Source organism: Helobdella robusta, assembly GCF_000326865.2.
Source record: "Helobdella robusta unplaced genomic scaffold HELROscaffold_13, whole genome shotgun sequence".
Lineage (NCBI taxonomy): Eukaryota > Metazoa > Annelida > Clitellata > Rhynchobdellida > Glossiphoniidae > Helobdella > Helobdella robusta.
In genome coordinates this window covers 2,830,269-2,858,069 of record NW_008703718.1, presented here as the reverse complement: position 1 = coordinate 2,858,069, position 27,801 = coordinate 2,830,269, and the positions used below count along the sequence as shown (strand labels likewise).

The window sequence follows — 27,801 nt, the reverse complement described above, 5'->3', positions numbered from 1 at the left end:
GTAGAGTTCAATTATAGTGCCAATATTTGAAGTAGTATAATAGTAGTAATTGTAATAGTAGTACTAGTAGTGGTAGTAGTGGCGGTTGTGGTGGGGGTGGTAGTGGTGGTGATCAGCTGTTACCACCACCAATGCAGCAATCAAGATGAATTGTCAGTCCATCTTCATTTATTAGCACCATGTGTCATGTAACATCAATTGCATTAACTGAACACAGACATCTTCATACACGCAAACACACACACACACGCACGCACACGCACGCTCACTTACATACATACATACATACATACATACATGCATACATACATACATACATACATGCATACATACATACATACATACATACATACATACATACATACATACATACATACATACATACATACATACATACATACACAAACCCAAACAACATTAACAAAAAACAACAGCAGCAACGGCAGTAGCGACAGTAACTACACCACCAACAACAGATTCCTAACCTGTTTTTTCTTTAATTTCGCAGAGAACTTGGAAGAGGGCAGGTTTCATCCGATGACAGTTTAGCGTATGTTTTCTGGGGGGGTTGTTTCATGTGAAAATAATTTTTAGTATAAGTATAAATGTTTGATGAAGTTCTTAAGATTTTGAGTACACACACACATACACACGCAAACACACATACACACATGCAAACACACATACATACACACACGCAAACACACATACACACGCATACACATACATACGCACGCACACACACGTATGCACATATATGCACACACATTCATTGATTTACTCATACAAGGACATTCAAAAATTCCCAAACGCGCACACACTCTTTACTAGACCAACACACACGCGCACACTTAACATAGATGCAAACACATACACACACACGCATACACACACATACACACATATACATACACAAACACACATAAACACGCATATACACATGCACACAACATACACAAACACACACAGAAACATACAAACACACACAAATATAAACGTACAGAAAGAAACAGGCATAATAACATCCTAGACGCACAAGTCTTCGTTGAAAAGAAGAAAAACAACAGGACAAACAGCAACAACAACAAAAAAAAAACAACAACAACAACTTGAGCCAGAAAAACTTGACTGTGCATCTGCATGACTAATTGTTGACGAATGATTTATACAAGGGAAGTGATGTTTTTTCTACACCTGCCATGCTAATCACAATGAGAGAAGACGCCAAATTTATGAACATTTTTGTTCGGATTTCCATAAATTGGTCGATAGAAATCAATAAGTTGGTATTGCTGAAGCATATCTGTTTGTTTGCCTGCCTGCGTATGTGTGTGTATCTGTGGCTCTATATGTGTTTATGCCACTGTATGTATGCATGTATGTGTGTATATATGTGTGGATGATGCATGTGTGCGTGTGTGTTTACGTATTTATGTCCGGGTTTTTTGATAGCGAAGTGTCAGGTGAAAACGACGTAAGTATTTGTTTGCAAATATCTCCATGTCTATTCGTAGTTTATTATTCGGCCATTGAACAGGTTTAAACGTGAATGAAAAAATACTCGAACATAGTAATAAATAACATCAGTTTATTCATAATAAAACACTAGATAGATACAATAAATGAAAATATAAACATACACATATTTATAATATAAACGTGTAGGTGTGTATATTTCAAAACCAACCCATGCAAGCAAACAGACAAACCGGCGAATTTACACGGTAATACGTCATGGAATGCGTGCACGGACAGGATCTCGCAAATCCAACGCAAAGCAGAACGTACGACGGACAAACATCACTTCACGTCTTGCGCGCAAAGCATCCATCAGCCTATAAATTATTCTTTATTGTTTTCTAGATGTTTTTACATTTTTTTTCAATTTTTTTCAAAAATTTTTATTAAATTTTTGGATATTTTTAATCCATTATTTATCGTCATTGAACAAAACCGAGAAAATAAAAAAAAGTTGATGAATTGTAAAAAAAAACAATCTAAGAATCAGTGAATTGATGCATTGATGCATGCATGCGTGCATTTTTTATTGTATTTATTTTTGAATTAAAAAAAAAAATTTTAATCGATCGTGTTGTTTGTTGAAGCGTACCAGATGAAAAGTAACATTTAATTGTTCCCAAATCATGAACAACACAAACAACTAACCAACCAACAAGCTATTCAATCAATTAATCAACCAGTCAACCAACCATGCGACCAACTATGCAACCAACCAACTAACCACGCTCTATTGAAGTTGAAAGTTTAAAAGTGAAAGCCAAAAATAATTCCATTTTCTTTGATTTTTAAATTTTTAACTCATCTCAAAATTAGTGTTAGTAAAAAGTTATCTAAACTAACACTTTTAATTCAGTTTATCCATCATTGTTCTTTAACAAAAAGTTGATTGATTGATTGAATAATAATTCAACTGATTGATTGAGTAATAATTTAAATGATTGATTGATTGAATAATAATTCAACTGATTGATTGATTAACTAAAGATGGAATTGATTGATTGATCATTTAGAAGTGATTGATCGATTGAGTGACAATTTGATGGATACGTACATTCGTCGATATTTAAACGAATGAAAAGGCTGCCACGCAAGCAGCGGGTCGATCATAACACAGAAGAGAACGAAATATTGTAGCCTTTCAATAAACGGTTATTTATTGCATCTCTTGTGAGCCTGGCTCAGGGTTGCATGTAGTTGCAGCAATATTTAATTTGTTTTCGCATCTGCATCAATGCTAGCCCTAGCAGAGACAAACACAAACACACACACATACACATTCTCACACTCACACACACAAATGCACACACACAAACTCCCTTTCATACACACTCACACACATATACACATTCAATCATTCACACGTTTGTACGTGCAATTAAAAAATGGATATGTGTGTATATGCAAACATTTTGTACGCTGGTGTTTCTGCCTAGTCTGTAGACCGTTGCAAGGTCTCGTTATGTGTAAAACAATGTACGTAAATACATGTGTGTTTATTTTTTGTAAAAACATTCATAGACTAGTACGATGATGGTACATGAATATTTAAATACTTTTTCTGGGTGTGTGTCTTTGTACATGTGTAGTGTGTGTGTGTGTGTGTGTTAATGTGTACGTGTGTATTTTTACATGTGTGTATGTGAGTTTGGAATATTAATAATTTTAAAAAACAATAAAAATTATATAGATAATTCGCGGAAATATAAATGGTGTTTTGTGTTAAAACACCCACGTAGTGTTTGTCACGGGCAAACAAAGCATCTATTTAATATGGATGAAATTTTTTTTATAAATCTTTATACATACGCTTATTTGAAAATTACCATACAATAACCCGCATATATTATGTATCAATGTATCATTTCAATCATTCTGTCATTTACCTGTCAATGTATTATATGTATGATACACCATGAATATCTCATATATAGCATATACCATAAGTACTTTGTACCATCTCATCCATATGTATCATATATCACGTATATCACACACTCGATGACATATGCATCATCTAATACAAATGCATATGATAGATTTACATCATCATCGTCATCATCATCATCATCACCACCACCACCGTCATCATCATCAGCACCATCATCAAATCCGGTTTAAGCTTAATCGCATAATCCTCTACATCTTCGTTGTCGACATTATATCGTCATCACTACCATTTCTGCATATTCATCATCGTCATCATCATCGTCGTCATCATCATTTTCACCATCACCGTCATCATCATCGTCATCTTTGTTGTTGATATTAGTTATATCTTGTCGTCATCTTCGCCATCACCAACATCACCCACCAAAGAAATAATTTTGCAAAAAAAAATATATTTATAAAACCATTTGAAAACATGTTGGAATTATTTATTAACATGATAAAACAAGCGATGTCTGTCATAGAAAAATTTTGAAATTCATTAAATAATGTGGCAATATAAATGTCATTGGAAAAATTTTTGGTATAAAAATTAAAAGTAAAATATGTGAAAGTTTCAAATAAAACCCAAAAAATGAGATTTGGCGGAAACATATTCCTTCATGTAATTAATTTGATCGTTTATTGCATTTGTCATCATCATATCATCAGTCATCTTCATTATCACCGCCAACCACCATTACTTCATATCACCCCAACATCACACGTACAAACGCGGAAATTTTGGAAATTTTACGGGTTGAACTGCCAAATTTTTGCCGGTGGGGCCGAACCTGGCTACCTCGTGGCTACTATTTTTCGCTAATTTTTTTTTTAATTTTTCACTTGAAAACTGTGTTTCATCTCATATTTATAACATCACATCATTACCACACCGTATTATCACATTATCGCAACAGTACATCATTACACCAACAACAACACATCGGAACATCATTACAACGACATGACAACACCAACACACACCGTGACATCCTGACAACAACATCACAACAACATCACCATCCTACCTCGTTTGAGCTTCATCAAGGCTCTGATCAGTAATGGTCATGATTTGTTGCAGGATATCTCCGATGTTGTGAGGACGATGTATGGATAGATCCATGTCTCCAGGAATTATTCCGCTCCCACTTCCGCTCCCACCAACGAGGTTGTTACTACCCCCGCTGCCACCCACCACACCACCCACGTTTGGAGACATCCCGTACGGCACGCCAGCCACCGACATGTGGTTCATGCGATTTGCCATGGCGAGGCTGTTTGGTTGGTGGTGGTGGTGGCTGGAATAGCCGCGTCCGTCGTCCATCATTTTGTTGGTTGGGTGGATGGATGGATAGATGGATAGATGGATGGATGGATGGATGGATGGATGGATGGATGGATGGATGGATAGAAGATAGAGGGATGGCTAGATAAATGGGATAGATAGATTTTGAAATTAAATGATTGATTGAAAGATAGATGTTCAAAGACGTTTAAATAGTTATTTGATTTATAATTCTGAATTAATTAATTAATGGAATATAACTGATTGTATTGAAAAAAGCTGATAGACGAGAAATTTAATAACGAGTAACAAAGTTAAATAGACGCATAAACGAAACGAAATTTTAGATAAAGATTGGAAGAACAAAAGAGTGGATGGATTGAAGAATGGAGAGAGTGATAGGTGGTTGGATTGACAGTATCAATCTGATGAGTGAATGGAATGAACGATGGCTGCGTGTGTGAGATGAATGAATAAAATGCTGGCTGATTTATTGGAAGCAAAACAGTATTAGAGATTGGACGGTGGTGACCGTGGTTGTGGTTTTGGGTGGTATAAATTTTCTTTTTAAATTTTCCTGTTCAGTTGTGTGTCGAAAATTGTTTTTATTATATTTATTATTATTATACTTATTATTATTATTATTATTATTTAAACTTGAAAATGTTATAAATTCTATTGTTGTTGAATCTAGTCAATGTTTTTCATTGCTATTAATGTTGGTAATGTTATTTTTAACGTTGATGTCGTTTTGTGCAATTGCTGTTGTTGTCGGCGTTGTTGTTGTTGTAGTAGTTGTTGTTGTTTTTCACCCGTCTGTTGTTCCATTGTTATACATAGATGGTTTTCTGGTCCTGGCTATGTTAACGCTTCTCCGTTTATTTACTGTTAATGTAGTTTTACTGTTGATGTAATAATGTTGCCGATTGATTTGTTTTATTTGATTTTCAATGATTCTATTTTTCAAGTGAATAAAACATACATAGTTGAGAATTAATTTACGATTCAATACAACTCCCTGACTGACTTCAATTTTACGCTAATGTAATGAATAGCAGCGGTGAAACAACATTTAAGAGAAACGAAACTTTATTATCAGTAGAAGCAATATGTTATCATTAGCATCTGAAGCTGGCGCACCAACGTAAGTTGAGGTGTTGATGGGAAGTGTCCGATAAATGATTTGAAAATAGTGCACCCCAGCAATGTGTGGAGAATTTAAATTGCTTATTTGCTTGACAATCAATCACCTTCTTAACTGCAAATCAATCAAGAGGTTGTTGTTGTTGATGTTGTTGTTGTTGATGTTGTTGATGTTGATGTTGTTATTGTTAATGTTGTTGTTGTTGATGTTGTTGTTGTTGCTGATGTTGTTGTTGTTGTTGATGATGTTGTTGTTGTTGATGTTGTTGTTGTTGATGCTGCTGATTTGTTTTTGAATTGATTGGCACGCCGACAATATTTGATATAGTTTTTTAATGTTGTTACTTCTATGTTGTTGACGTCATCAAAAACATGACCGCAGTTTATTAACCATTATATATCCAATGAGTCATTTTGCAAGAAGAATAAATAAAATTGCCAAAACTACGAAACTCAATCAAATTTATAAACAAAACATTGTCAGATAAAATTAATCAATACTTATACATGTAAATACATAAGTAATTAATCAATTAATAATTAATTAACTAACTAATTAATACTGTGTGTGTCGCCGTGATGCAAGCAGTAGAAATTAAACGGTTTTATTGCAATAAAAAGGTCTTTAAAGAACTCTAAACTGACCACTTTTCACGCACTGACCAATGTTTTGCATACAAGTGCTTTGGTGTATAATGTATATCAAACTATGTCCATACAGATATATGCTTTTACGTATGAATAAATGAACGAATTAATGAATGAATGAATGTATAAATGAATGAACGAATAAATGAATGAATGATGAATGAATGAATGAATCAATAAGATGTAAACAAATTTTTTAAGAAATAAATGAATGAGATATAGAGTGAATGATTGAATGGAGGATGAATAATTGATGGATTCAAAAACAATCGAATGATTGAAAGACTGAAATAGAAAATGAATGATAAAACAAAGGAATGATAGAGTGAAGGATTGAATGAATGAATGATTCAAAAACAGATGAAAGAATAAAAGAATGAAATAAGTACAATTTATGTTTGGGCGTTTGTATAGAAGAAGCGGTATATAAAGCATGAGCGTCCTCTCTCCACCACTGTCCATATCTCTTTTTTTGTTTTTATATTAATATATAAATATAAAAACATATAATATATATATATATATTAACTATATATTATATATATATATTATTATATCTATACACATACACCTTTACATAATACATGTAACAAAATTATATATACACTTGTCCTATACGCAATGTTAAATACCTGTATCAAATAAACATCCTATTTTTAAAAAAATATACATATATGCATCAATAAAATGTTATATTCATTATATTCATATATATATATATATATATACATATATATATATATATATATTATTGATGAAATAATATATATATATATATATATATATACATAAACGCACATAAGCACTTATGCATACATATAACATACAACAACATACAATGAAGATGTTATACAAGTTCATAGCTCCAGTTTAAAATTGGAAAAAAATTAGTTAAACACGCTAAATTAATTTTTTTTCGATTAAAAATTTCAGAAAAAAATATTTATACAAAATAGCGTGAAAAAAATATACATGTATGTAGAAGATGTTTAAGGAGCCGGTATAAAGTGTGTATGTTTGTATACGTACATCGTGTGGCGTGTATGTGCGTGTAAGTAATGTTGGTGTGGATATTCATTTCTACACTATCACGACACGAATGTTTTAATGGGACTAAAAAAGAAAAGAGGTATTATACAAAATCGGTAAGCGGGCACATACATAATTTAAAACATACAAACGCTTACATACAAATACACTCACACACACATACATACATGCACACACAGATATAAATGTTAAATGTAATTTTTTAATTCTTGTTAATATTCGCATCAATAAATGCGTAGAAGGAATGTTCGTTACGTACTTATCCTGCATATAAAACTCTTTCCATGTTAGATGCATCGCATTTTTTCAATCTTTACGACTTTGTCCATCTTTCTATCCATTAGTTCATATTTTCATTTTTTCATTCATTCATCCATCCATCCATGCATTCATTCATTATTTATCCATTCATTCATTATTCATCCATTCACTTTTTTATCCTCGTTCGTTCGTTCGTTCATAACCTTAATCGATTTTTCTTCATGCATTCAATAATTCATTCATTCGTTTATCCATTCATTCATTCGTGTTCACATCCACACGTCAAATCGTGCAGTCATTCGTCCATTTACTAAATCATTCTTTCATCCATCCATCCATTCATTCATTCATTCAATCATTCATTTGTTTGGGTAGGGAAGATAAAAATGATAATTGAAAAAAAATTAATAAGATGAAATAAAAACAAACAAAAAGACGCAATTAAAAAATATAGACTGACGAACGAAACACAAACTGAAACGCAAAAAACGCGAAAATACGTAAAGCGACAAAGAGTTAAAATATAAGCGCTAAAGAAATAGAGAAAGAAAAAAATGTTTATTTATATGTCTTGCACATCCCAAGAATATCACTCACATCCAGTGAGAGCATATATTTTGAAAACATCTGCAGCACACCAATGAAATAAAATAAGTTGTTCGGTTGGTTGGTTGGCTAGTTGACTGACTGATTGATTCGTTGGTTGGTTGGCAGATTGGTTGTTTGTTTGTTGGTTGATTGGCTGATTGATTGTTGGTGGGTGGATGTGTTGTGAGTTGGTTGGTCGTCGGATGGCTGGCTGGCTGGCTGATTGATCAGTCTGGCTGGTCTAGTTGGTAACTTTCAAAATAGAACTCTATCTCCAGTTTAATTTATTTTACTTACGTGAAGAAATAATGCGAAAAGAAATTTATTTTGGACGGTTATGTTATGCCGATCCGTTATTATTTCGACATTAGGCTCTATTCGCTATATTGGGAAAAATATGTCTATGTGTATATATATATATATATATATATATATATTATATATATATACATGTGTATATATATATATTATATATATATATACATGTGTGTGTTTGTGTGTGTGTGTAGGTATGCATGTGTCTGTCTGTACGTGTATCTGTGTTTATATACGACTCTTTGGTATCTTCGAATAGGAATATTCGCATAAAAACTGTTCATCTCTGACAATGTTACCCGCCAAAATTATGTATCGTTATATGAGAAAAATATTTTGCGTATCTGAACATGAGGCATCGAGAAGGCAATACAAATACCTGCGTTTCATCACATCCGCTCGCGTAATAAATATCTGAAAAATTAATACGTACGTGCATACGCCATGCACATGCATAGCATGTGTCCATACAAACTTCACACAAAGTATGTACAAACAGATACGTACCCATACATACAAACAAACATACACGCGCAAATCGATACGCACACACTTGTATACATCTTGTGCATATCAATAACCCCATAAGCACACATACACACACGTACGTACACGCACATAGTTACATATCCATTCATACATGTACGTACGTAAACACACGTACGTACATAGAATCTTTTTGTACGTTTGCAAGTCGAACGTCCATGCAATTTCCCTGATATATAGCCTCCCAGTGTGCAACGTTCGCACGCACATGTGCACGACTCAATATAAATTTCCTAATGAATGTTTGTGTGTCTTTGTGCGTGTCTGTATGTGTGTCTGTGTGCGTGTGAATGAGCCTATAGAAAAAACGGAAAAAATAGAATTATGCAATACTGAATAAATATTGGATTTTTTTTTTATAATTTGAACTTTTTGGACAATAAACTTTTGTCTTTATCACAATCACATACAGTCTAAAAACAAATAAATAGATGAATATATAAAAAAAATTAAAATATAATTTATAGACAATGTTTAAATAACAGGTATGTGCAATTGGCATTGTGGAGGGAAAGAGACACGTAGGCACGGTGACGCGGAAGCTCCACTCACTATTTCTTAAAAGAGGAATATCATTCAGGATGAAATTACATCCACTAATCTATTTATGCAAAATACGTCGGAGAAAAACAAATAAAGAAAAAAAGACCTGATGCCGGCAAAAATATGAACAAGAAATAGATATACAAAACGCATAAAATACAAAAAAAAACAAACAACCCATACATCACATACAAAAAAGAAAACAAAGAGGCAGTTTGTTGTACAGCGGGCAGGCGTACATCACGAAGCATTGCCAACTTATGTACACCACGTACAACGTACACCCACTAATACCATCAGCATAATGCTCCACCAACAAGAAGTCGTCTGGAATTTCCAAGTTATTTATAGTTTGTATGTGACATGTTTTAATTATAAGAACTTGCATGCGCGTGTGTATACGACAAACACATGCATTCAAACCATACATGGATAAAATTATATTATACACACTCTACAAGAGTCCTCCGTATACTTCTTACAGTGCATTTACTAATCAGAACGTTCCTAACCTGGCATGTTGGGAGGAAATTGATGGGATTGAAAAACTCTCTCGCACCTCTCAAGTCGAAAGTGAATCACAAACATATAACGAATGAAGAAAACCTCACCTCTTGGCAAATAGCTTAAACGATGAACGATATGTTTCAAGCGAATCCCCTTAAAACTATCGCACTGCGTATTACGATTTATGCGCAAAAAGACATCACTGATTAAAAAACGTACGCAATCAACACGCGATATAATTAATTACAATTTTGCGTCATACATTCGGAGTTGACAAAGCGCCAAATAGAATACCTGACGAACGTTGATAAACTATTTTTCACGACGACAATCACAACGAACAACACGTTTAGACGACATTTTCCCCGAGATCGGGGGTTGCCGTTTGGCTACCTATGATGAAACCGAAATACCCCTCGACGCCATTCCATCATAAGTAATTTATTTGGCTAATTTTTACGCAGGACGCCCTTCCTTACGCAACCACAGTTATAAGCGGTGGGCCTAGCCTTTGATGATCCAACATCACTCACAAGGCAGTGAGGGTCAGTTTAATGTCATAACCAGGACATGACGACAATCACAACGAAACAAATATTTAATGTTCGAAAAATACTTCTGATATTTAACAAACATCCAAATCCGCATGAAACGAGTAAATATGATAGTAGCGTTCACAAACTGCGTGTTTGCATATACATTAGGATCTCAACAAATTGAATGTTGTTATAAATCCATGTCTCCAGTTGAAACTTTGTTCCTTGATTCAGCAAAGGATTTGGCGATGGTCCTCTTCATTTCGTCGTCACCCTCATCATACAACTTCTTCATCAGATCCATCAAGCTCTCATTCGGATCTTTCTTATCATCAAACTTTGGAGTTCTGTTTAAATTCGAAATTGATACATTACTTGTAGGTATCTAATAAGAGCATGACAAGAAGAAACTATCAAACAGTCATTTGAAATTAAAAGATGCGTACAAATCGTCTTCAACAAAATTTGGCTAAACAGAAATTTTAGAAATTATACCGATTATAAAATATGTCTAAAAACAACCCAGTCACATTTAAACCTAACATAAACTAAATTCTGAAGATTTTATAGCGTTTCTAAATCATTCCAGAGCCAACACAAAACCTGAAGCAATGAGATTATAAAAAAAAGGAATTATACTTCATCTTATCTTCTTTCTGAACAACGTAAGCCCATGTTTTGTGTGTCTTCTCCTTTTTCAACATCAACAGAACTGTGTCTGTCTTCATCTGATACAGATTTAAAAACAATCTAACAACGTGATTGATGACATAGTCCGAATTTGAAATCTTCAACACCGGATAAATTTCATCCCAACTTAATATAAGATCTAAAAAATTAGCATTGATCATTTTAAGGAAGTCAAAAGTACCTTGAAGAAGCATTCGCTTGGTGTTATGCTCTCAAACAGATGACCAACATGACACTTGTAGTTTTTTCCATCCAAGTTTTCCACTTTTAAAATAAATGATCTGAAAAGTTTAAATTACACAGGCTCTAATTTAATTTTCAATTAAGTTTAGTTTTTAAATTTAACACTAAATAAACGGAGAAAAATATTTTTACAACAAACCAACAACAAAAAAATTATTTTCATTTAAGTAATTTTAAAAACTCAAAATTTAAAAAAACGTATTTATTTGGAATGATCTATTTATCTCATATTACCCAATGTTGACCATAAAATTAAAAACTCCCCTTCAAAAAAATTAAAAACCTATAATGCATTCAAATAACCCTACGTCCAAAACAGTATTTGGCAATTTTAAAATAATTGAATGTTTTAAAAAAAATTAATAACTTTCACAAAAATTAACAAGTTGAAACCTTGAAGTGTAGTCAGTTGAGATGGACTCTTTTGGTAGTTTGTGAACACCTTGTACTGTTACATATATCTTCATGAACTTATCCGACTGATCCCAAGCTAGCAGTAAACAATAAGTAAATAAAATAAATGAGTAATGAATAAACAAGTCTAGCAATTCTGAAATATCAGTAGAGCCTTATTAGGTATTAGATTAGCGCTCTTGCTAGCTTATTGATACCTATTAATTTATTACTAACTTAACTTTCCACCTATCTATCTCAGCAACTTTAATTGAGAAAAAATATGAAAAAAATTTTTTTTAATTTAGTCAAAAACTAAAACTAGTAACAAATAATTAATAAGTGAAAATATTTAATAATCAGCAACCATAGTTAGAGATGTCGATGTAATATTTCCTCGGGATAGACACGACTTTGGTGATTGGTTCGGCTTGTTGGGGCAGTTCTGGGGAGGTTGTCGACGTAGAGGATGCGGTTGAGCAGGAAGGTAAAGATGAAGAACTCAACTTTGCAATTTCCTGATTTAACAATTGCTTAACCTTGGGTCTGGTTGCTACTTTTAAAAGGTTATTCAAATCATCAATATCCAACTGGGTCTAGTTAGGAAAAAAATTAATAAATTAAAATATCAATTAATAAATTATTATAAAAATTAATTAAACATATATTTAGTTCAGATTAGTTTAAGTTTAATGTTTTGATGATGACATAGAACATGGGTTGTACGTTTTGTTTTATAAATATGAATTATCAATTAATTTTTACTTTATATACTATTCATATTACATTGTAAGGGTGCACAACCTTTTTTTTTTAGTAAAGGGCCAAATTGACAAAAACTTGGAGCATGGAGGTGGGAACAACTAATCGTCCCCGTGGACCATTATAATGAGATGGCTGTCAGCGGTATTTGTTAACTAAACTTTTTATATCTGGCCAATTGTGCTTGTTGGAATTCTCAAAAATGCTTCTAAATATCCATCAGAAAGCTTGCTTCTTAGTTTTGACTTTTTAAAGTTCATTATAGAAAATGTCTGCTCACATAACATGTGTATGTACTTTCATTTATGATGGCAAGTAAATGCATTTTCCTTTAGATGTAAAAAATTTCCTGGCAACCCTTTTTAAACAATTCTAAAACATTCAAATTTTTAAATTGAGATTTATGTGAATCTGATGTCTGTAGATTGATTAATTCCATCTGAAATTTTTCAGAAGCATCATCAACAGGAATGGCAAATGGATCCTCAAAAAGCTTCAAGTAAATAACATTTGTTTCAAAACCTAAAAACTTATTATTAAATCAATTAAATGCATTTTGTAGACTTTTTATTTGCTCAGAATAATATAAAAAAAGCTTTTTATGGTATCTGTCTCTTATTTTATGTAAATATGAGAAATGCACAAAAAACTTTTTAACCATTGTGTCTAAACAACTTTCAATTTAATTAAAAAAATCATGCTGCATGCAACAAAGAGGACCAGTGGGCTGGAGGTTGTGCACTCCTACTATATTGTATACATACATTATATCATACTCATATTGAAACTGATACTGATAAATGATGGTCTAGTCTAACTCTGCTTAAGTCTAATGTCAACAAATGTTCCCAAACCCTGACACTAACCAACCCACAATTAATACAAAATATCATAATAAACTTAAATTTAATTTACTCAATAAGTCTATCTAAATACATAGATACTTTTATTTTTCTAGAATAGTTTAATATGCCTTAATTTTATAAAACTGACAAACATTTAACACTTTTCACCAGTTAACTATTTATTTTTGACTTACAATTTTTAAAATTGAATTTTTCCTCATTTAGCAATAAGCAATTTAAAATGTTTATGTTATTTATATTATAATAAAATAATAAATTTGGCAAATTTTTGAAGAACAACTTTTTTGTTATTTTTATTTATTATGTCATGATGTCTGTCTACTTGTCTTCTTATATAGCTCTCCCAATGAAATAAAAAAAAACTCAACTTGTTAAACGTTCAGAAACAAAGTTTTAGAGAGAAACAAACCTCCGAAACATCCATCTCGACTTCGGACATTTTAAAATTTTTTTTCTTCAAACTACGTAGCCAAAACTAAATGGCAGAATTCACCAAAATTCAATTCTGGAAAGTACTAGAGCGACAAACAGTAACCACAAAGAGTAAGAAACAAAGAACTTTAGCAATTGTAAAATTTAATATGAAGCAGTGGCAACAGTGGCAACGGTGGCAACTACATCTATTTCAAATGTACTGCACTCGAGTGACCAAATAAATGTATAAAGGAACATAAATACATATCAGAAGTTCAGAGCGGATCTCAAGACCGATCTGATTTTAAAATTCACAAAAGAGCGCAGTTGAATATCGAGGAAACAGCGCTTTACAAGCTAATTGATTGATTGATTGATCATATCACATTTTGAACATATCTTAAAAGTTACATAATATATTGATTTCAACAAGTAATCTGAAATGTAATGATGTTGTGAAACATCTGTATGATCTTGCTACTTAACAAGACACAAAAATGAAAGGAGAGTGTTACAATTGAAATTTTTCTTTGATTCTTGATTTTTCATTTTGATTGTTGTACGAAAAAAATTTATAACCAAAAGCCTTTTCCTAAGAACAACGTGATATACTTATTCATAGGATAACACTGAAATATTTCTAGTTCACAACCAACTCGATACTTCCATGAATTACCAACCAAAACCATCTTACATCAACCATTCAAGTGTTTGTCATGTAAACTTTCATTTTAATATGACGGACACTGTGAAACTTATCATTTTGGGTTGTTACGAATATTCCTTTCTCAATTTAGGTTATTTGTTTGATAACAGCTATTACTAAAAAGCCTCGTGTATGAATCATAAAACAACGCTAAGCCAATATTTTGCTTGGTTGTAAGTTAATCCTTTCTCATATAAGGCAAAACAGACCACTGGTAATGTGAGGTGTTTAAAATATTATATATACATAGATGACATCGGTGGCATATAAAAAATGATTTTGATTTTAACTTATAATTTAACAAAAGAGTAGATTACAAATTTGTTTGATTTGAAAATTCATTGATGATCAAAACTGGTTTTTAAGATCTCATCAGAAAGTAAGAAATAAGGAGATACGTACCAATACAAATAAACTCTACTAAGTTACGAATCGATACGAATTTATTACTTTAAGCCTGACTGAAGCATGGTCTATGGATAATACTTTTATATTAAAGCCTTTAAATAATAGAAAAAATATTAAAATAAAACATTATTTGCGATAACAGCAACTGCTTAAACATTTCATTCCATATCCGCCAGCAATCTGCTTCTCGTTGCTGCCAGCTCCATTAAGTGATAATCATCAATCAGATTATATTTCAAAACCAACCATGTTCGTATCAATTGAAATATGTTAAGATAACGTTGAAATATGTAATCACTGATAATGTGGACCTTGTATAACTACTTCTTGATCTGAAACACACTGCTATCACTTTCACAACACAACACTGTCAAGAAAATTTTAAGCCGATGTTTTTATTTATAAATCCATCGAACATATATAGAAGGAACAACTGAGAAAAAAAACACATTTGACAATAAATTTTTTAAAATAGGAAAAAATGTTCACATTTACGAATATTAAAGAAATATACAACTATTCATAAGAAAAATAAATGCGTGTGTATATTTATGCACCTTTGTTTGACCTAACTTATATAATTTTTTAATCGTGTCACAAACGTTTCAATAAGATGAAGCCTAGTGATGTAATAAATTGTACACATGCTCCAGTTCACAGTAAGGAATGGTCCTTCAACGTACATAAGCCTATGTGTTTGTCATAAACGAAAATTAAATAAATAAAAAAGAAAAAATATAAAAAAGCAAAAACTGTTTAAGAAATTATTCTGAGTTTTTTATGTTGAGATTTCCTTTTTTCAAAAAGTTTCTTAAACTTTTTCTTATTTTGTTGTCCCGACTTTCACCGCTATTGATCACTTGAGAGAACGGCACGTTTGCTGAGTTTGTCTCGAAATTTTTGTTTTGTCTCGAATTGAACAAGTGAGGACTTTTGCTGTTGTGTTTGTTGTTGCTACCCAAAGACTTCATGATGTCATCTATCTTAGCATCATTCTCGCAACATTGCAGAGTGTTGTTTTTCAGTTGAAGAGCAGGTGTCAGTGCCATTGGAGTAGCTGGACCGCTGTGGGAATGACGTTTCGATGGTTTAATTGGCAACGCTATGTTGTTGTTCGTATTACTAATTGTGTTGTTGTTATTATTGTTTGTGATGTCTGACCTAAATGTATCTGACTTAACTGCAAACGTCGAGGGATTATTATCGGAAGTTGATCTGAGACGGATGTAGCTATCGCTAAATTGTGCATATTGCATCTTCAACTTCTCTTCTAACGACTGAAAAGTAGGTCTCATATCGGGCTTGTACCTCCAGCACTGATTCATAATGCTGAACATTTGAATGTCACATTCTGCTGGCTTCTCTAATTTTCCTTTTTCGGAAATAAAAACGACAACTTCGCTTTCCGTCAACTGACTGTAAGGAACTTGACCAAAACTGAACAACTCCCATAGTACTACACCCACTGACCAAACATCTGACTTGGTACTGTAAAGCGAATGAAGGAAAACTTCAGGAGCAGACCAGCGAATGGAAACTTCATCCTGAGGAGAGGCCCTGTAACAGTCGTCGTCGACCAGCCTTGCCCTCTCAAAATCGAATAACTTTATTGAGTATTCGGAACTTATTAAGAAGTTCGATGATTTTAGATTTCGGTGTAGTAAATAATGTAGTTTCTCTAAATAAACCATCGCGGATAATATTTGAAGGCTTATATCGATAAGCATTTCTGGCCAACCAGGCTGAATGATGCCGTTAGATAAAGCATTTTTTAATGTTCCACAGTTGAAATTTTCTAAAATTATGTAATATGGCCTTGTTCTAAAACACACTCCTAATAGTTTCGCAATATTTTGATGATCCAATTTCATCATCGTCCGTGCTTCTTCAAGAAAATCATCTTCATTTTCAATTACCAGATAATGTTGAAGTGCTTTTACCAACACCATCTGGTGACCGTAATTTCCTTTACAAGTAACGCAAAACTTACTTCTAGAAATTATTTCTCCAAATAATCGGATTGATTTTTTCGAAACTTCTAAATGTTGCGGGTAATGGTATCCAGGTGTTATTGGCAACTTAGATTCTTTCAACGGCCTACGTAGCCTTGTTATTAAATTTTCTCTATCCTTTTTGTAGAACGATACAAGTTCGTAAATGCTTAAAAAACTTCTGTCACTATCTTCAAACATAATGTCACCACGTACATTTTCAAAGATCGGATAATGGTACACATCACCCTCGTTGTTCTCACATACACTCAAATAGTAAATAGGATTGTCAACAGATTGGCACATGTGATCGTTATGAGGAGTATAAACGACAAAACAACCTTTCTGACTTTCTTGGTTTAAAAAAATTGTGGCTTCTTTCACGGACAAGGGTTTTGGGTAAAACCATGGCTCATTTCTTGGATCACCGTGTGTTTTTATGAAGTCATAAGGAATATAATAAGCGTAACCTTCTTTGTCGTACGCCAAATAAGTATTCATAAATTGTTTAAAATATTGAAATTGATCAGGATTATTGCTAGCCTCGCCAATTTTAAAAATTTCTGCATTATTTGTTATCGGCAAGGCAAGTTCCGAATCACAAAGTAGCAAGGTTCCGGCAGGTAGAACTTTTTGGTCGCAGGTATTTTTCGCTTTTTCATTAAACGTTTGAACTTCCGAACGAGGATCAAGATAATGTGAAGAGTAAGTGCTCTCTCTCGGATTCATTGAATCAATGTCTTCATAATAAGATGTTTCATTTGATTTTCCCAGGATTTCCAGTTTTTCAGTTCCACTGCATATTAATGAGTTTGGTATGACTGTATCAAGATCGTCAACTAGGTCTGAAACACAGAATGGAGAATCATGCAAACTGTGAGATATCGTGGAATCTACACCTGAGTCTCTGGCAGTGGTCTGATCGGACACTGTAGCGCTGACACCAGATGATGACCTACTGACTGAAACTGTTGTCGTTGTTAACGTTTCTATCGAGCCATCGGAACATTTTTCGTTCGTTTGTTCTACTTTACTGGTATCGATTGGATGTGATACTTTTTCACTCAAAATTTTCGTATCCAAATTCGCGACTAAATCTTCCGCTAGTTGGTTTTCATTCGTTGCCGTGCTGTCTTGATGTGATGAAATTAAATTTTTGTTGTCAACAACGTCAATGTAATCGTTTTCAACTGCGACATTATTCTGGAACGTTTTGTTTGATTCGGGAGGCGAATTACTGTTAGCATCTACGTTAAGTAGTTGACACTGTTCATTAGATGCTGTTGTTTCTACGATGTCATCATCTGGATTTGTAGAATTAATAACGTTACCCCCTTCGTCCACGTTCACAAAAGTTTCTTTTGCGAATTCATTCTTCAGATCATACTTGACAATTTGTTTTGCAGTAGGTATCATTGGCGTAATGGGTTCGTACGCTTCCTCCGCTTCACCCGTATCTTCGAGTTCGACGTTGTAATTTAAATCATTTTCATCATCGTAGTCGTAATCTTCGTTGTCGTCGTCATCAGCAGGGTCATGACTGACCGATTGTTGAGGAGACATCGTTTCACTGGAGCAAACATTTGAACTTCGTGCCGACTTCATAGATTCTCGTGAATTATACGAAGCAGGAAGAGCTGGAGGAGGCTTCGAAAAACTGTCCAGTTTTTTTCTCACTGGAATCGGTGGAGCATCTGAGTTGTTGGAGTTGCTGACGTCACTGCTGACGTTGCCAAGCTTTGTGGAGTTGCATTTGTTTTTCTCTTTGGTCTTAACTATAGGGATTGGCGTTAAGACGTCGGGTTTTGGTGGCAGTGGTGGTGGAAAGCACTTTGAAGAGTCTGTATTTTTAATTCTGCTATTGATACATTTTTTTGAGCCGTATTTGTTTTTTGTTTCGTATTTTCTTTGAAAGCTTGCGTCTCTTTCTGAAGCAACTGGCGAATAGATACTTTGTTCATCGAGTACGTAGATCTTTTCAATGTTTTCTGGCGGTTTTTTAACGTATGACGGCAGTAAAGGAAACTGAATGGTTTTGAAGACGATGTCTTTTGTGACTTCTGCCATGTACGTTTTCTTGGCGTTGTCGTTACTGTGAACAACTTTTCGTCGACTGTCATGTTTAATCCAACATTTATCGTAATGTTTTGGCCTGGAATTCACTACAAAACAATTTAAATGATGATTTTTATCGTCCAAAATGTTGTTAAGCAGTTGAAAATTACAATCGTTTACGTTCTGCAACATGGAGTTGTCATCAATAGAATGGATACTGTTTCTTAACTTGTGTTGTTTTATGATTTGGAGAACAGCCTGACCTGACATTGAAGAGGTTTCACCTAATTCCCGAAAGCCATTATCGTATTCGTCGTTCTTTTCCTCTTCAAGTTCAAACAACTTTATCGTCTTCTCTAACGTTTTGTGAATGCTTTTATTGTGCTCTTTGAGACTATCCATGAAATTTGCGAAAGTTCTTTCATCGCTGACTTCAAGCTGGTCAAGAAACAAGCTTATTCTTTCACAATCGTTATCCAAATCTTTTTGTTGGAAATCGAAATTCGGTGGAAGAGATAAGTTTGGTGTACCTGACGACGGAATTTTGCTGAAGGAGCTGGTTCGTTCTTTCATTTGAATGCTCTTGAACATGTCTGGCTTGAGAGCTTGCTTCAAATTCTCTCGACATTTCAATAAGGCCTTCAAATGGCATGGAAGCAGTTTCGAGTTTTTCAACCGTTGCTGTCTGTCGGACTTGCGCTCCTTACTTTTTATTAGTTTCATACCTGTAGAAAAATTAAATATTGTTTTATAGTTATAATTAATAATTTTATTATTAATATTGCAAATATTTCAAATTATGCTTGGATAAATATTTTTTAACTATGTACTTTCATGTACTTACATATCGAAATACATTGCAAATATAAAGTTGTTGTAAAAATAATTTGCTTATTGCTAAATGTGAATTTTTTTGAATTATTTATTTTTAGAGGAAACAAATTTTTGCTTAAAAGAACATTTTTCACTGTATGCCTATAAAGAAATAATGTCGAACCTATAAGCATATATTTGTTTTTCTTTGTAAGAGACGATAACACATTTGAAAGTTGGAGCATACTTCCAATATTTCTTCAATTACACGCTCGCAATATGATCTTTGGTCTCGAAAATGCGCTTGTTTGCACTACACGCAATGTTCTTACGCTGAATAATTTATACGAATGCTTGCAATCTGTTGTGATTATTTTGTAATTAGATGCAAGTGCATGTTCGGATCATTATTTGCACAAGCGAGAATGACATCTGAAGAACGAACAGATGACAAGCTCATGAATATCTATTTCATCTTTATAAATTTTTTATTTGGGCAAAAAAATCAAGTAGTGTTTCACAATGTATTTAACATCAATCACCAAAGCATTTCAATAAGACGCAAAATATTTCAAACATACTATAAACTAAACATTATGACAATCTGTAACAACTCAACAGCAGCATATAATAAAAATAAACAACTACCTTCCAACAATTATCACCTCTAATACGAATGTAAAAACAGATAGCAGTTCCAAACGTAGCAACAACTTTTCTATATCAAATTATCAACTCCACATTGCTCACACACATACATAGGCTCACACACAGACACACGCACACGCAGAAAGGTAGATTATATTATAAGCAGCATATACATTCGCAGAAATGTAAAACAATAGACAGACAGACGTATGCGGATTAAGCTTTAAAGTTCTTTTAACAAGCTGCGTTGAATAATTTATACAGAAATGCAATAAAACAATTTCCTACCTGTAAAAATTTTTTCCTATTTTTGTTTTTTAACTTTCCTTTAGAATTCGAAACTCCAATTTAAAAATTACGTGCAACAAAATAATTACTTTGAAAGCATTTAAAAAAAGTTAAATTCAAATTAATTGTTAATTATCATCAGAGTCAATAAACTACGTTTTTAATTGCTAAAAAATAAGATAAGAGCAGTCTTGAAACAGCATGTTATACTCACTTCATTAAACACAAACAGCGCAAGCCAAAACTTTTTAAACGAATAAACTTACTACACATTTATACTGCATCTCGATCTACTAAACTAGCATACACACAACAATTGTATGCATGTATGTATTCACATAACTATGTTATTAATGTAGCAATATAACAATGTAACAACAAAAGCTAACGTGACAGACAGAAGAATAATAGTATAAGCACAACAAATTGCTTGTTAATATATATATATATATATATATATGCTTGCCATTTATATATAACAAAGCGATATATATAAGCGATATAGATATTTATGTGTGCGTGCGTGCGTGCCAGCGTAATATTTATAATATGTAATTAGAAGTAGCTATACACCAATATATTTCAATGATTCAATTGTATTGTAAAGAACAATCAGTTTTCAACGCAGTTTATTTCTTGTTTGTCTGCGTGCATAAAAGAAAGTGATTTATGCTTGCATGTATATGCGTGTGCGTGTATGCGTGTTCATCTGTATACATGTATGTATAGTGTATACATGTGTGTGTACGCATGTATGTATAGTGTATACATGTGTGTGTACGCATGTATGTATAGTGTATACATGGGTGTGTATGCATGTATGTATAGTGTATACATGTGTGTCTTTCTGTGTGTATGATATAATGAACGAACACTTAACATTAAAACCACATAAACAAGCAACATTACTCTTCTAATGAGATAACCATATCTCCAGTCAATTGATAGGAGTGGTAATGGAATCTGGATGAGGTCCATTCCAACAGGTAACAATTTGTTTGCTAGATTTAGATCGATTGCTATAATTTTTTTTATATTGAGAATTATTTTTAATAATTATTTTTTATCTTAATTTTAATAAGAAAATAATGTTTCGAATTTAAGATTTTTTTAAAGAAATATAATAAACATTTTTATATCTTCAAATATAAAAACCATGCTTAAATAGCATCAAGGCATATAAGACCACAGATAACATAAATAATGTAAATCGCATTGTGACGTCACATCGCCATAATGGCGTAATACATCATTTCCGGTTTTTAAATTAAAAATACTGTGCGGATGTGTATCAATGTTGTGTAGAGTATAATCTATACAACATTGATGTGTAGGTACATGTACATACCTTTTGAGAACAATTTTCTCGACTGAAGTTGGAAACTATTGATATTAATTATCTTATAAAATGGGTGCATAGCCATAAAACATTGTAACACACGCGCACACACTAACACGCACACATACCTACATACGCGCGCACACACATACATACCTATATACGCACTCACAGTCACACACACACACACACACACACACACACACACACGTTAACACGTTAACACGTTAACACGTTTTTGCAATTTACACAAATGCACACTTTTTATTGATTCCAATGTTTTCTCAAGAGCAAACATACATACATACATACATTTCTTCTAATAAGTTGCAGATTCTTACGTAATTAAAATTAGGAATACTATAAATAATATTACGAACAACAAAAACAACAACAACAACAACAATAATAAAAAAAATGGTTTTATGATAATATTGTTAATAGTAGTAGTAGTAGTAGTAGTAGTTTTAGTAGTAATAATAATAGCAACAGCAGCAGTAGTAGTAGTAACAGTAGTAGTATCAACAGTAATAATAATAATAACTAATATACGACTTGTTAATGGGTGGCTAATTTAGCATCAATCATTTCAGTAAACATCGATTTAAAAATTAAACCAATTTTTGCCATAAATCCATCCGTAGACTTTTCCTAGAAATAATTTATTTAAAAGTATAACCAATTAAAATAAATAAACAAATTTTTACACACACACACACACACACACACACACACACACACACACACACACACACACACACACACACAACAGTGAGAGCTCTCATATTTTACAAAATAATAAAAATATTATAATAGGCAATTGTAATAATAATAAATAATACATTGTAATAATTAAGAAGATGAATAATAATAAAAAAAAATTAAAATGACATTATCAGTGAGATGAGAAGGAAACATTGGATGCTGTTGTACGCGTAAATCTTATAAAATAACACGACTTGATGAAAATCTCAAAATTATCATTATTATTACTATTGTTGTTCTTCTTCTTCTTCCTCATTCTATTATTATTATTATTATTATTATTATTATTATTATTATAACTGGTATTATCATTATCGTCAGCATCATCATCAGCGGCAGCATCAGTGGTAGTAGTATCATTATTATAGTATCATTATTATAGTATCATGTTATTATTATTATTATTATAGTTGTTATTATTATTATTGTTATTATTATTATTATTATCATTATTCTGATTATAACAAAAAAAAAAATAATTTTTTTATAGCCACATATAAAAATTTATCTTTTTCCTCCCAATCTTTCATGAAGAATTTTTTTACATTACATAAAAAAATTGACAGGTAAATTTTCTTATCTAACATCTTTTTTACTTTTGGTAAATCAAGTATTCAAAAAAATAATAATAATTATATTATTAATTATTATTACCATGCTAATAATAATAATAATAATTAATAATTATGTTATAATAATAATTTTTTAAAATATTATTTCCGTCTATTAATGAACCCGAAAATTTGAAGCAATGAGGGATCTCAAAAAATACCAGTCGATAAAAAAAACTAACATTTTTACCGACGTCATCTTGTATTTTCGGTAGATGGAGCCGCGTAGAGGAAAGATGGTTTATGCAGAAAATTACAGAAACAATAAAACTTATGCGAGAAGCAAGCAGATAATAGCAAACATAACAAGATCATATGAAACAACAACTTCAGCAACAATAATAATAACAACAATAGCATTAGCAACAACAACGTCACTATCCACAACAACAACAAACACATACACATAAGCAACATCAACAACAACAACAACATCATTAACAACAACAAACACATACACATAAGCAATATCAACAACATCCTCATCAACAACAAAAAACACAAACACATAAACAATATTAACAACAACAACAACATCAATAATAACAACAATAGCAAAACGTATAACTTTAGTAACAACGTATTTTTCATAAGGAAAATGTTCAACAGATCTACATAGAACAACAAATCAAATGAGCAACAACATAAATAATTGATTCTGCCATGCCAAAAAAAATTTGCTGTATAAAAAATAGCTTGTGTTAGCATGAAAAGATATAAACACGTACAGAAAGAAACCGAAAACGAAAAGAAAAATCTTAACGTACGTGAATACACATTCGTGTAATTATTCACATCCATAAGCGTACATAAACCCAATGTATGTAATGTAAGCTAGAGTATCTATGTTCATGATACAATACAATAAATACAATACAATATACAACACATTACAACACAATACAATTATTTGTATCTCAGTCAAAAATTAGAAAAAATTAAAAAGAGGACTTGTTGGTTATAAAAAAAGTAGTTCAATCAAACGTCTGATTGTGTGCATTTGTTTTTGTTTTACGAGTACCTACAACACAGGCAAACAATATTTGTATTACGGATACAACAAACAATTACACACATGCAATCATAATGAATAAATACGCAAATACACACATACAATCAGACACGGATACACACAGACACACACACACACACACACAGACACAAAGCACACGTCTGATTGTGTGCATTTGTTTTTGTTTTACGAGTACCTACAACACAGGCAAACAATATTTGTATTACGGATACAACAAACAATTACACACATGCAATCATAATAAATAAATACGCAAATACACACATACAATCAGACACGGATACACACAGACACACACACACACACAGACACAAAGCACACACACACAGACAAAACAATGAACAAACACAGTATATGTGGGAGAAGTTAGTATGATAGTGAGCGATAAAAAGGAGCCAGTCAGTTCAGATTACAGTTTAGATCTCTCTCTCTCTCTCTCTCTCTCCCCCAGCAACTCGTTTCTCCATTTTTTTCCTCTGATCGTGATCAGGAGCCGACAATAAAATTGTTTTTTGTGTATCTGGTGTACGGATGTTTGTTGTGTGCGTGCGTGTGCGTGCGTAAACTAGATTGTACAAACATACATGGACGTGGTAAAAAGGTAAAAAAAAGCAAAAAAAAAAACAAATACAATGCAAAAATCTCTAAATAGGAATTTGTTTAGGGCGTAAGGAGGTTTTATGAAAACTTCATCTCCACTATGTCCATCATTTTTAACTTCACCATTCTCACCATTAACATTATCATCAGCTTCATCATCATCGACGTCAGCACCTCAATCACAATATATCATCATGTATCCAGATACATTAATGTAATTGTTTTTATATTTTCACAGCGAAAACAATCATACCTTGCAGACTGTTAGGGAACATTTTTTGACTGAATTTATATACGTGCACTTGTACACTTGTACATGTATGCGTGTGTTTGTGTGTGTATGTATGTGTGTGTGTGTGTGTGTGTGTGTGTGCGTGTGTGGTGTTCCGTTTCCAGGACAAAATATTTCCAATGTTCAACTTATCTGAAAGAAACGCCTGACGCAGCGTTTGATTGATAGAACGTAAAACATGCTGTTATAATGATGGTGAAGAAGATGATGATAAATATGATGATATGATGAAATAGACGAGGATGATGAAGATGATGGTGAAGAAAATGATGATGTAGAAAATGATGATGAAGAAGATGATGATGAAGATAACGACGACGATGATGATAAAGAACTATTCTGTATTGATAACAATACCAAAGATAATGATATCATTGCCATCATATTATTACCATTGCCAACAATCATACGCAAATCCAAAATTTATCAAATGCCAAACCCGTAGATAAAAACAAAAAAAAAAGAAAAAGAAGAAAAAAATATTCAAATGAAATACGACACGAAAGCGAAAGTGAAACAATTTACGACACGCAACGAAATGACTTAAAATGAACTAAAACATGTAAAAATCAATTTCATAGGAAAAAAATTGTTTTATCATTTTGTACGTAGATACATATAAGAAATTACCAAACTGATTAATTACATAGGAAACCAGAAGAATTTGATGATTTCGTAAACTTAAGTAACATTACACGTGTGCACTCAAAATTATAAGTAAATGAAGATCATAAGGTACATGCGAACTTGCATATTATATGTTAATTATTATATTTTTTAAGTTTTTTAAATTTTTATATCAGTAATTACAATTAGCTATTTATTACAGTTAATTAATCAATTTTTAGCAAATTAATTTTTTAATTTATACGTATATATACCTATATAGAAATACTGTATAAAGTATGGTCTTTTTCCTACATTTTTCCTACTACAAGATTTGATTACTTACCTGAAAAAATACATAAAAATAAATATAAATCACACACGCACACACAAACATGAAAGAAAATTTTGCTGTTGAAAATATGTATATTTGTAAAAAAATTAAAGAGAAACATAAAAAAGGAATATAACAAGAAAGAAAATAACAACAATTTTAATAAGAAAAATAATGAACTCCTAAAACATCAAAAAGACAAACAAAAATACAGACATTATGAAATATTTATATACAAGTTGAAAAAATGTTGTTATTTAGCAACAAAACATCACTCAAGAAACTGCAGATGAATAAAAGATTTCTATCTTCAAGATAACTTTAAGCAACATTCATCATCATCGTCGTCGTTGTCGTCGTCATCATCGTTATCATCTTCTTTTTCTTCTTCACTATCGTCATCATCATCTTAATTACGATCACACTTGATTACGAAAACAATCATTAAAACCAAGTATATACAATTATACACATACCACACACACACACACACACACACACACACACACATATATATATATATATATATATATATAAACTGATAACAATATCATTGATAACAATAAATGCTAATCACAGGAACAAAGGCCTGGGTTATATAAATTTTCTATACAAAACTGCAACAAGTGCTAAAGGTGATTGAAAATCGAAATTGGTCCCATATACTCAAGAAGGTATTGGAAAACTGTACATTATTCTAATTTTAATAAAATAAATAATGTGCCAAGAATTTTGTTAGAAATATTGAGAAATATAACAAAAAATTATCCAACGCTAGAAATTCGGTAGATTTAATAAATTACTGCATTAATTATAGTCTATTACCACTATATACATATATATACATATATATATATATAATACATATATATACTAAAAAATTTTATATAGACATTATTAAGAATAAAATTCCCTAAATGTTTGTGCCTAACATTCGTCGTTCTTATTACAACGCAAGAAGTGTCATTTAATTGATCATAAGAGACGAATACACTCAATTAATAGATATATAGGGTGGTCCAAGAAAGGTAGACTAGGACTTTAGGGTTTGAGTCAATTAATAAGCTACTCA

At 32.2% G+C, this 27,801-nt stretch overlaps 3 protein-coding genes across 3 annotated transcripts; all 3 read right to left on the bottom strand.

Moving 5' to 3' along the window:
* Positions 1-480: 480 nt before the first annotated feature.
* Positions 481-4,573, bottom strand: HELRODRAFT_73415 (hypothetical protein; the record flags this gene model as incomplete). The annotated part of the gene is made up of 2 exons (XM_009014300.1): positions 481-559; positions 4,479-4,573. 2 exons carry the CDS (start codon positions 4,571-4,573, stop codon positions 481-483), a joined length of 174 nt encoding a protein of 57 aa, XP_009012548.1.
* A 6,063-nt stretch (positions 4,574-10,636) lies between these two features.
* Positions 10,637-14,363, bottom strand: HELRODRAFT_185345 (hypothetical protein). Its single transcript, XM_009014299.1, has 7 exons — positions 14,236-14,363; positions 12,566-12,794; positions 12,199-12,295; positions 11,742-11,843; positions 11,512-11,598; positions 10,911-11,219; positions 10,637-10,661 (listed from the first exon to the last, which is right to left on the bottom strand). The coding sequence occupies exons 1-6, from the start codon at positions 14,263-14,265 to the stop codon at positions 11,063-11,065; spliced, it is 702 nt and encodes a 233-aa protein (XP_009012547.1). The 5' UTR covers positions 14,266-14,363; the 3' UTR covers positions 10,637-10,661; positions 10,911-11,062.
* A 2,238-nt stretch (positions 14,364-16,601) lies between these two features.
* Positions 16,602-17,525, bottom strand: HELRODRAFT_142649 (hypothetical protein; the record flags this gene model as incomplete). The annotated part of the gene is made up of 1 exon (XM_009014298.1): positions 16,602-17,525. A coding segment is annotated over one exon (924 nt), but the record flags the coding sequence as incomplete, so codon positions are not given.
* Positions 17,526-27,801: the final 10,276 nt, after the last annotated feature.